Source organism: Archocentrus centrarchus, chromosome 3 (assembly GCF_007364275.1).
Source record: "Archocentrus centrarchus isolate MPI-CPG fArcCen1 chromosome 3, fArcCen1, whole genome shotgun sequence".
Lineage (NCBI taxonomy): Eukaryota > Metazoa > Chordata > Actinopteri > Cichliformes > Cichlidae > Archocentrus > Archocentrus centrarchus.
The window spans coordinates 18,572,066-18,584,364 of NC_044348.1; the positions used below are offsets into that span (position 1 = coordinate 18,572,066).

The following is a 12,299-nucleotide window of genomic DNA, read 5'->3' on the forward strand; positions in this document are numbered from 1 at the left end:
GAAAGAAAACCAACAACGCCACCTGGAGAATTGCATCCCGGGAAATATTAATCTAATAAGCCTTAATTATATTACCAGTTGTTAGTAAAAGTACACAGAATCATTACTGGCAAGGCAGAGGCATGACAGATTAATTTCAATAGTTAATAAGACTGGAACTGCAACAAAAGAAGCTAAAAACAAAACCCACTGCAAACCAGTATGGTGTCCTTTGTATTCATGTCCCCCCCATTTCAGCAAAGGTGCCTAGCCTCCCAGCAAGATGGAAAGGAAAAACTAAAGAAAAACATTAAAAATTCTAAAGAAAGACAGGACAGCTCAGTAAAAATAAAAAACACATGTGTGGTTAATACATTAAAACACACAAGCAATTCAATAAATAGGCCTGAACAAGACAGCGGCAGGGGAAACCTATAAAAAAAATCCACACTACTGTAGTCCAAACTAGAGACTTAATGCTGAGATCTTACCCACCACCAGCAGGCAATGGGCAGTCAAACACAGTCACTAAGGGAAATAACAAATCTGGACCACAAACACCAAAAAGCCAAGAAGGGGTTGAACAATGGACTATAGATGCCCTTTATAATCAAGCCATGATTAGGGAGCTCCAGAAGGAGTGAGGGTAAATGGTGCGTTCAAAAACACTACTCAAGTGAGGAACATTTTTTTGACTAAGAATTCTCGACTACACATGAAGTCTCTGGAGCCTCAGCATTCCCCATCACACTCTAATTTTTTCCATTAAAAGGAACATGGGACCAAGATTTACCTAGTCAAAAGTAAGTACCTCTGATAACTTAAGTGTCTGTCAAAGTGAGGATGCTTGTTTCTGATAATAATGGCTCCACAACCAGACTGAGATCAGGATATTCATTGCAGTCTCCCTCATTAGAGTGCTTTTTATCTAGACAGCGGTGTGACTCATCCACACTGGAAAAAAGCTGTAGAGAAGGGCAGTGGAGCCAGAGGAGAGCGGATGGAATGACAAGAAATTGGATGTAATATGATAAGGTTAAGGAGGGAAAGAAAACAGGATAGTGAGGTGAAGAGAACAGGCAAAACATCAGATTTCAGGCCAGGTGCTCTGACAGACCGACTTTGTTGTGTATCAGCCTAGACAGACAATCCAGAGGTAAAATGCAGAGGGGCTGGGTTTTTATCACTGAATCATCACCTCTTGTCAATCCCTGAGGGACAGTCACAAGCCAGCCTCCAGTTCAAAACCCACTTTTTTTCTCCTCCAACCCTTTTATTGAGACAGGACAGAGGAGAACTGAAGAACAGAGGGAGGTCTATTTCATGGTGGTAATAAACACTACTGTTTTTAATTCACTCTGCGGCTAAGTCAGTGACTGGCTTGCTGGTGTGAATTGTCCTCTTTTCAGTCATCTCTATTCATCTGTCATTCTCTGTCTGCCCCTCTCTCTCTGTCTCTATCTCTGGGCATCTTTTTCTTCACTCAGCATGCAATCTTGTTTTAGAATTCTGTGTCTAAAGCACCCCTGCTCCCTCATGGAGCCATTGCTGTGTCTCAGCCACAGTATGGAGGCCCCTCTGCAACTAAAGTCTTCCCGTTTCCCTCCAGTGTAACTCCACTCTGCCACACTATCCACGGGTACACTTCTGTGTGATTCCTTTTTTCAGAAAGCTGTGTAACATCAAGGAGGAGATAGATGGCTGGTGCAGCACAGCGGTGACACATTTCATCACACTTCTTGGAAACTCCACAAATATACACCTCCTCATGAAAGGAAAATGATCACACAAACTTTACTTTTAGGGTGCATGACACGGCACTTTTCTGTGTGTACATGTTTTGCAAATGCAAAAGTTAAAGTTATTCATGCACTGTAGGAACATAGAGGCTCTTTTCAGCAAGCCTTCTTTGGCTGTCTGTCAGCTAAACAGCATTGCTCTGTGCTGCAAGAACTGAAGTGTTAAACAACTCCTGCTCACATATAACCCTGCTTACAGTATATCAGACTGTTCTTATAACTCATTTCAGAAGGAAGAGAGTGTAGAAAATGCAAGCATTTTAACATTTTTGGAGCTGGAAAAGAAAAGACTGCACTTGTAATGTTTTATATAATGTTTAATGACTGTACTGGAGACAAGAACATTATAGTTCTATCACAGAAATAGTACTGAAACCAGAATCAATAAAACACAACTATAAATCAGAACAATTGTAGACACAGTGATTAGGTGCAAATATAAATGCTAAGGCACCTTTAAAAAAATTAATATTTTATTTCAGGATGGGCTTAGGATTCTTTACTCTTCCATCTTATTGCGAGTATCCTTAAGTCAAGTGCTGTTTTACTGTTTGGTATATGTATAATTTTTCTACACTCATTTCTAATTTTTTGTGTAATAAATAGATTTTTCTTAGAATTCATACTGGGAAACATACATAGTGACTTTGGTAATGTATTTCCCCAGCTGAACTCGCCTCTCCAGCTCACTCATCTCCACCTCTGCCTCCAGAGTGGCAGGGCCATGCACAGGGCTCACCAGCATCAGCTCACCGGTGAGGCGGTCTGAGCGCTGCACTGTGAAGTGGCGACGAGCTTGCCTTCCCCCTAGCAGGGAGAAACGAAGGGTGTCACCTATTGGCCGCAGTGCTGACACTCTGAACATGACGCGGGGAGCTGATAGGTTGGATACAACAGCCAGGTAATGGTAGGAGAAGGAGTTTGGGGCCTGAGAGCATGCCTTGTTGTCCACAGGGCAGGGGTTACGTTCACAGCGCCTGGAAAATGATGAGGAATAAGTGAGAAAGATGTACAAGAGTGACCCAAGCCAGTCATGCTGTATTTGATTTTCATTCCCATATTTACTTGTTACTGTGCATCTGAAACAAAAATCATTCTTATTTAATAAAAAAAAAAATTAGTTAAGGATAATGCTCACATTGGCGATGTTTTGACATATGTAGCATTAGGGATTTTGGGGCAGTCCACACGAACACACTGGAAACCACCATATGTATTAATGCACATCTGGTCCTTTGTGCAGTTGTTTTGCCTCGTGGCACACTCATCAATATCTGTCAGAAAAGACAAATGCAGCGTCTCCACATTTAGTTGGGATGTCATCTAGACTGTAAGAGAAGTCAGCTCTGGTATTTGCCATTATTCAAGAGAAAAAGATCTAACATGAATGGCAGTTTATTAAAGGCACATGTAAGCTCTGCACTTTTGTATCATATTCCATGAATTTCAAAATCAGCTATCTAGAGGAATATTTTGAGTATTGTTAGGTGGAAATTTGGCAAATAAAAGAAAAATGACAGCAAAACAAAATATAGGAAAATGGGCTGTGCACCTTTACAACTGCGTCCATCACGGGTTACATTGTATCCTGCAGGACAGGAACAGCGATAGCCTCCAGGGGTGTTAACACAAGCGTGCAAACACAGTCTCCCAGCCTGTCCGTTATGAAACAGCTCACATTCATCAATATCTAAAACACATTACACACACAGGCATGGCTAACATCCCATATAGAAACATCATCATATGGAAAATGTACAGCTAATGTTATACAAAGGTTGTTAGGTGTACCAGTGCAGGTGTAGCTGTCTCTGCCAGAGATGGTGTATCCTGGCTCACAGGTGCAGTGGGTGGTGCCCTGCACTATGGTGCACCGTGATGGACGAACATAGGGCCCAGTGGTGGCGGCTGGTAAAGTGGATGCAGCAGCAGCTGTGGATGGGGAGGTGGCGGCAGAGGTGTTTGTCATGGTGACAAAGACTGAATAAGGAAGAGAAGACAGGTAAGCAGTGGTGGTCTGCTGTAGAAAAAGTTTTCACAGCCTTTTTTAATATTTTCTTTGCTGTAGGTGTGTACCCCCCCCAAGGATAAGAGTTATTTATTTATCCAGCTGACAATATATGACATTCACTGATGTTGGTGTGTCGATGATGATATGAGACAACGTCAGTCATGGCTGCCAGTGTCAAAAGGAATTCAAGAAGAGAGTCTCTGGGTCATATCAGTGGCAACAACATAAAGTCCTCATAGATTTGACTTTGGAACTTTAAGGAAATGTTTAATAAGCTGTGTTTTTCTACAAGAACAAGACAGTAGTATGAGCTTAGTGAAGATATGTGAAGATATGAAGATTTGTTTATTTGCCAGTAAGGAACAACAAGAAGAAAATGTCTGCGCAGTAATACTGGTGACATGTTTTTGCTGTAATTTAAATTAGTTTATATTTTAACTTTAATAACTCTACATATCACTTGCAAAGTTCTTTACAAAACAAATTCAGTTGATCTTTATTGCACACAGTTTGTTTAAATGGTGGTCCTGGGGTGGGGGTGGAGCCTATCTCAGCTGTGTAGTATGCGTTCAAACAGTGGGCAGCATAGTGCTCAGCACTGTCGCTCACTCCTGCTTTCAAATCTACCAGGCAGCTAGGGTTTTTCTTTCATGCCCACCCACTAAAAGGTACAGTGGCTAATGCTATGGCCTCAAAGCAAAAAGGCTCTGGTTTTGAACCTGCTGATCAGTCAGGCTTTTTCACGTCCTTTCTGTGCTTCATCCCACAGTTACCTGTCTGTCGCAGTTAGACCTGTAATGGACCAAAATACTGTCCACATCTACCTCTCTCCCATTTGGGGAAAGTGATTAAGAAAATTAATAAGTAATGATTTGATGATTTTTTGTTTATAAATATTATGGAACATTTTAAATCTCTCTGTAAACTATCAAACTATATGTAATTGTAGAAATATTTAAATACTGTGCAAAACTGGAGTAATTTAGTAAAATTATTGGTATGTACTGGTTTGCAGTGGCAAGCCAAGCAACTGGCCAATATAATCTCTTTCAGATAATAAGGTGGTAAAGTATAAAGTATAGCTCATGCACGTGTGTGGTCTGAGTATGCACTGTATCATATTTACATGTTGGCACAGGACTTCGACAGGTAACTCCAGCCCAGCCTTTGGCACAGACACAGGAAAACTGGTTCACCTCATCAACACACGTCCCACCATTCAGACAGGGGGAGGATGCACATTCATTGATATCTGAGGGAAAAAGACCTAAAGGTTATGTGTGAACCCTGTCCATATGCAACCTAATAACTTTGATGCTTGAACCTCACAAAACATTACATCATGACATACACATGTATACAGAGACATACGGGAGCAAATGAGTTAACCATAGGGCCAGCCAAAGTGTAGGGGATGTCACATCCTGATCAAACAGCCTTTGAGCTGCTATCTCAAAGTCAGCATGCTGTCAGAGGACATGGAGGTTGGAATATCACATGTCACAGCATTAAAAAAAAAAACCTCCCTGGACAATGACCAAAATACATAAAGAAATATGATCGTGGGTCACATATGAAATGTATCATTATATAGAAAAATGTTGGTGATGTGCTTGATGCACCAAAAGCAGAATGGCACAAGAAAAGAGGAGAGGAGAGGTTACACAGAGGATGTTGACAGGGTTGTAAAAGTGATCGGTGGGTTAGATAACATGATGAGTGATGGTCAGGTTAATGAAGTAGAGATATACTGGTGAGAGGAGGACTCAGAGGAGGCAAAACACAGCAAAGGCCAGTTAGCAGAAGGCTAATCTCTCACCTCGGCAGGTAGGTTGCTGACCACTCCAGGTCAGACTTTCCTGACAAACCCGGCTCTCTGATCCCACAAGTTCATAACCAGGGTCACACAGAAAGTGAACCTCATGGCCTATGATGTGTGATTTGCCAAGTTTCCTCCCATTGATGAGTGAGTCCAGTTTTGGGCAGGTACCTAGAAATGTTCAAAATAGAACAGCAGAAAAATTCTTATATTTAAGATTTGAATAAATCAGTCTTTCTAAGATATTTACTTACTGTTGATGGCCTTTGTGTTCTGCCTCGTTGCACTGCTCAGCAGCAAATTAATTTTCTTCTTTAGATTTCGCAGACTCTGCATGTAGGAGGCTTCATGGGCTGACAGAAGCTTCTGGACCTGCTTCAGAGACCCTTGTATTTCTTGCCTGCTCGGACAGTCCTGGAATAAAATAGAGCAACCAACAAAATTATTAAATGTTGCCGAATATTGTTATTGAATGCTGATCTTCTAATTCACAAAGAGGATCAGAAAAACTGTTTTCAGAAGTACATTGTTTCTTAATGTTGAAACCACTCAAAAAAGATCCCAAAAACTTGAGAGCAGGTCATGCACGCTATATAATATTACTTTGAAAATGACAGTTTCTTACAAAGAAAGCACTTTCTTTGCTAAGTTTATGAAAATGGGAAAGCTATTTATTTCTTTAGCTCAGGACAGTTAAAAGTAATATTTATTGAGAGATTAAAGGATCACAAGACAGTCATACCACTTAGCAGATGATCTAACTTTCCATTCATTCAAACACACCAATTCATTCAAAATTAGTTTTTCTTTTTATGTGTGTGAAATGAAAAAATATTTCACATATTGTATTTTTTTTGTAATGCTAACTCACCAAAATTGCACTGACACACTTTTCTGTGTGCATACTATTGCAAAAATAAATTCTCTTTGTCTAAATGAATGCACAATCTGCTCCACCCATTGGGTGATTATTCTCATTTGTGCAAGCAGATGACAATGTACAATATGAAGTTATATTCATCACTAAATCAGAGTTGAAGAATTGCACTTGGAAACCAGTGTGCTGCAGACGCCGAGGCGTTCATGTCGGGATCAGAGCCTGTTTTGTCACTGTAATTGCAAACAGGAACCTCCCCACCAACTAGCTGCATACTGTAACTCAGTCATATACACAAAAAAGGCTCTGTGTGGAACACTTTCTTATAGGGTTCCAGGTGTGATGTTCAGCTTAACTTTGAAGTTTTAACTATGCTGTTTAACTACCATGAGCCATTGGGGTTAAAGCCTTCATTAGAGGGTAATTATTCACTGATTTTGAGGTCAGTCAGTCATCCCCTTCCATTAGTTTGCTTTTGATTGGCTGTAAGATCAAGAGAGTGGCACAAACTTATTTTCTACCCATGCCCTTTCCCTCATTGCCCTCACTGATTCAACAGCATCATTCTCCACCTGGCCTCTCCTCACTTGCATGTTTTCAGACAACCAATTAGTGTTTTCATCCAGCAGGAGTTATGTAAGAAGAGTCAATATTTGTTGAAAACACCTTTCTTATTTAGGCTGAACTGAGGTTTGGAATGACTTCAGTCATTTTGGGTGGTGACGGCTGGTGTTTATCGGGTAGTTGTCAAAGGCGCCTTTCTGCCTGTGCTGGGAGATATTTCACATGGCGTTCATATTAACTGGTTGATGTTACGACAGTCCAAAGGAGGCATGCAGTGCTAAGGCACAACATTGCAACACAGTTCTATTTAATTGATTTACAGCTTAAAAAAACATGCACTCATACACATGTACAAGACTCTACACCATCACACTCACACTATTGTGGACTTTTACAAACACATGATTGTCTAGCCATTTTTTTCAGTAGAAAACAAACAAATACATACAGGCAGAGGCACAGACATGCGTGGTGGAGCCTAAATAGAGCCATTCACCGACATGCAGCATCTTGAAAATGTTTAGCTGGTTTGCAGCGAAGCACAGCATAGATATAGTGAGTGAATTCAGCCACTGGAGCCTCTGGGATCTTACTCCTGAGGTTTGTGTGCAGTAAGGGTGACTATGAAAATTATTTTTGTGACGCCAAGGAGGACTTTCACAGTAAGCTCTGTTGTAGACTTAAGAAGAATTATACGTCATTTAAGCCATACATAATTACTGTAGCACATTTTAACCAATTAATTTTAACATAATAAATTTAAATGGAATAACATGATATGAGCCCAGGTACCATGCTGTGACTAATTCATTCATTTACTCATTAGCTAACAATTTTTGTTGCACACTTGCTTACCTGTCCACAGGTAGGATGAAGCAAACAGAAACACAATAAGGTGATGACAGTCACAGGTGATGCAAACATGTTTCCACTAACATCAGTTCAGTCTGCACTCAATAATCGGTCCTCAGATGTGTCAGAACTTGCATGCGGTGTGAACTTTGGGCTGCCAGCTCTCAGAGTGTGTAGGGACTCCAGGTGAGAGTACAACCACAGCTTGCAGTGGGAAAGCTGCTGCAGCTAAATGGTGTGGAATGTTGTTTACTCTTCAGTAGCCAATCAGGAAAGGAGACTTGAAGAAATATGTGACCACGTTATTATCCCTTTTTACTTAATTTGGTGTGTACTTCCTCTCCGTTTAAAGCAGCTTGATGTTGGAGAAAAGCGGCAGTGAAGCTGTGACTTCTGCAGGAATAAACACACGTGTGGTATCAAAAACTGCCCCAGTTCACTTTAACTATTCTAAATTCAACACTCTCAGATAGTCTTCACGGATGAGCTATATGCAGCAACAATAAGTGGACAACATTTACACCATTTAGACAAAATATTGCAACCACCGACTTGGCATGATTATGTCATTATAACGGGAAATATCATCTGTAGGATGTAAAGGGAAAACAAATTGACTGATCAAAGAGGTTTTGGCAGCATGCGGAAGACCTACACAATTTTAGACCAGCTTTTGAATTAAGTGATAGATTATCGTTCTTAAACCTGTTTGGATGGTGCAAGAGTGATGTGGAATAAAAGAAAAGCGGCACTCACAGAGCCAATCCTTAGTTCTAAAGAAAGTGATAAGGATCTGCACCTAGATTAAATGAATCCTGCCTTTACCTATTCTACGTATACCTCCACCTCAGCTCTTAGCTTGAGCAATAAAACTACATGCAAATAGAGACACTTGTGAAGTTGCAATAGAGATGAAATGTGTCTTTTGCTCTGCTAGATATCTAAATCATTTTTTTTTTAAGGTTGAGTTAGGAGGAAAATTGCAGTCATTACAAAATGTTCTTTGAAGGAAATATGATCATTTAAATAAAATGGTAGAGAAAACATCTATTGTGTAGATGGACTTTTGTCATTACATCCCAATGTTAACAGCCGACAGCTGTGCAGTCTGTAGTAATGTGTAAAATGTGTGGAGGACACAGAGACCTTGAGTACTGCTTTGAACTCAAGCATGGAGAAGGTTTCGGTCCTTCCTTTGATTGTTGGTTTTACCTGAGAAATCATCTTTGTGGGTGGCCGTGTTTGTCTGAGCCTTGAACAGACTGAGCGCACAGCTGTCACTTGGCTCAGTGGAATCAGACTGTTCCTTACTGATGCAGCAAAATCAAAGGGGTAGGAAACAAGTGGACAGCCAGGGGACTAAATCCTCAGTGCAAAATACATTCAGACCACAATGGAGAGAAGTGGGTGGGATTCTATTGTGTTGTGCTCTAGACACTGATTCAGCCCACAGTTTGCAGGTTCATGATTCATGCTTCCTGTACTGCGTCCATAAAAAAACATTGTCACCATCTTTAAGCAGGCACCCAGACAGCAACATCCTGTATCTTTACACAGACATTTCTAGGCTATTTGTACTACTGCCACCTCATGTTCTGCTATAGCATCATGTAGCTCAGAAATGAAGATCCATTTCAACTGGCTCATTTGAAAAACAGATATCAGTGCCTCAGAACGAACAATCCATCATTAAGAATGACAGAAATGATTAAGCCATATGTTTTCCTTCCAGTGTTTGACAGTAAGTGGCAACACACCTGCTGTTAGCTTCAGAAAGTGGGCAGACTAAGCATTTATTTTAAAATGTATTCAGGTACTATTATTTATCATTATAATCCACTACCTTGCACATTTATTTTAAAGCTACTGTTATATTCTCCAGTCTAAGTGGTAGATATGTTATAAAATTAGCTTTACTTCAACAGTTACAACAATGGCAACATGATCATAAGGCTTGATAATCATCACCATGAATACATGTGTACAAAATAATTGCTATATTTAGTATAAGTATACTTATTTCTAAGTGCATGGTATTGTGAAATAGCATTAGGAAAACTGTAATATTGTTTTATTTCAATTCCTCTGGAAGGACAGCTCAGTCTATATAATGGACAACAGGAACCTGAACAGCTCCTGTTTGCTTGCAAAATGTGCAAAAATGACTCCTGTTACTCGTTTTTATAACCTGTTGAAAGGGCAGTAGGCCTGCTTTAAGGATAAATAAACACAGGGATGATATGAATCACTGCTCAATAATATATTGAAGTGGCATAGAAACTCTACAGCATGTCCATAGTCCCTGCAGGATTAGTAAATTCCTTTTTGAATAGTCAGTGGCATGTGCTGCAGCCTGAGGTGAAAGCACTTGAGCCGTTGAGGATAAAAGAGGGAGGAGAGGGGCAGAGAGGCACGGTAAGATAGCAGTGAGCAAGTGGCCACTGTTGGTAGAGACGCTGCAGGAGTTCACAATGGGGTTGATAACAGCGTCCAGATGTTTGGATGTGTTTGTTGTTTGCTTTCTGCTGCCTTCTTTTACCTCAGCAAACCAGACACCGGAGCTCCGGATTTTCCCCACCACAGGTAAACACAATTAAAGTTGGGAGAGACGTCAGGTGGCCACAAGGGACACTTTTCTACTGCAGGGTGATCACTTTACACATATTTTAAATTGGTGTAAATGTAGAAGGCAAGTGGGTGTTTGACAAAACAGTTTTAGTTGGAGGTGGAAGCTTTTATCCAGTAGTTGAGGTAAAATGTGATTTTCTTCTAGCAAAGCACCAAACTCCCAATTAACATGACTGATATGTTTTAAAAGTGTGGTGTTACCTTAAATTTAATTATACAGGCTACTCTTTAACTTTACAGTAAAATGTTTTTCAAATGTAATGCCTAAATAAGTAAGAAGCCAATTTGAGGATCAACAGATCAAAGTCAGTAGTGCAATGAAATTTAGCTATCCTTACAAAAAACGAAAAAGATTTAAGGCAGTCAGGCCCAATTTAAGTTATTAGCTAAATGTTAAAAGTGAGGAGAATTTACAGTACTTTACGTGAACTTCTTCATAAGTAATAAAGCTACTCGATTAAAAGGTGGTGTTTATTTATTACATAATTACATGCATTATGATAAACAGACAAATGTATGTTGCTTGAAGACATGTTCCCTAGTTCTATATTTATAGCAATTTTATATTGTCTTTGTCCATACAACAAATAATTCTCTCAATATATGGTAAAAAGTAAAAAAAAAAAAGAGCTGTGAATGAATTTGTTGTGCATTTACCCTGGGTGTAACAGATGCCTGGGTGTGACTGTGACAAACTTTATGGTCCAAACCTTTGCGCTATCTCTCTCCGATACATTTGCATTTAGTCGCCACAATGACAGCAGCAGAGGTATAAAAAATGAGGGTTTGTGTTTTCTTCCAGGACTCGAGGTGAAGGAGCACTCACAGATCGTTGCTCACCACAATAGACTGCGCAGCCGGGTCAAACCCATGGCAGCCAACATGCAAAAAATGGTTTGTGGCACCTATTGTCTGTCTCCTCTGTGTGTTTTTGAATGGTGCCTTTACTGTAACTGAGTTTAACATTATGCTTTTGTTAACAGTGTGGGCTCACGTTAACAAATAAGGGTAGGCTGTCCACAGAGCTGATAGTCAGACCAAAGTCTGGTCTTTCAATGCAGCTCACATTGTTCTCCTAATAAGACACATTAGTTTTTTGCTGTTGTCTCTCTTTCCATTCCTGTGTGAAAAATATTCAGCTGCAGGCTGCAGACTTAATTGTTATGCTTTTCACTTTATACAAGCCTCCAGCTCCAGTTCCAAGACCCAGAAAAAAACAAAACAAAACAAAACAAAACAAAACAAAACAAAACAAAACAAAACAAAACAAAACAAAACAAAAAAACAGTAATTGTAATGATGGTGATGTCAGTCACACTGATCAGATATGTGTAAAGATGTGAGGCAGCACGTCTGAGCTGAGCACTCAATCAACGAAATGTAGCGCTCCCATCATCTCCCATCCCTTTATAACTTAGGAGGACTTGAGGTTACTGTGGTCCCCATGCACTTAAAGGACACGCTGAAGTGCAGAAAAGACAGCTTTGATCAGTGGTCATGGTTGTTTCATTGAAAATAATTTCAATTCTTAAAAGTGAACTCACCAAACAACCACACAAATAGCAGGGTTTGGGGTTGAGCTGTCTTCCTTTGTAGTGCTGATTGCCTCAGCAGTGTGAAATAGTAGTGTTAGTGCACAATTTGTTCTGCTCTGCTGCAGGCTCAATGATAGCATCAAAAATTAGAATGACGCCAGTATCAACTGGGTGTGTGCAGGTTTGTGAGGATCTTTCATTTTATTTATTTTTTAGACAACTAAACGTAAAACTA

The 12,299-nt window shown here is 40.1% G+C and overlaps 2 protein-coding genes across 2 annotated transcripts in view; one reads left to right on the forward strand and one right to left on the reverse strand.

The window, feature by feature from the left end:
* Nucleotides 1-2,174: 2,174 nt before the first annotated feature.
* Nucleotides 2,175-8,042, reverse strand: LOC115778142 (fibulin-7-like). Its single transcript, XM_030726188.1, has 8 exons — nt 7,905-8,042; nt 5,863-6,022; nt 5,609-5,779; nt 4,916-5,041; nt 3,570-3,758; nt 3,331-3,468; nt 2,917-3,052; nt 2,175-2,755 (listed from the first exon to the last, which is right to left on the reverse strand). Exons 1-8 carry the CDS (start codon nt 7,971-7,973, stop codon nt 2,392-2,394), a joined length of 1,353 nt encoding a protein of 450 aa, XP_030582048.1. The 5' UTR covers nt 7,974-8,042; the 3' UTR covers nt 2,175-2,391.
* Nucleotides 8,043-10,372: 2,330 nt separating this feature from the next.
* Nucleotides 10,373-12,299, forward strand: part of LOC115778131 (C-type lectin domain family 18 member A-like) — a 13,071-nt gene continuing 11,144 nt past the window's right edge. Inside the window, exons 1-2 of the mRNA XM_030726176.1 lie at nt 10,373-10,484; nt 11,332-11,423. Of these exons, the coding sequence (XP_030582036.1) occupies nt 10,373-10,484; nt 11,332-11,423 (204 nt within the window). The remainder of the gene's footprint in view (nt 10,485-11,331; nt 11,424-12,299) is intronic.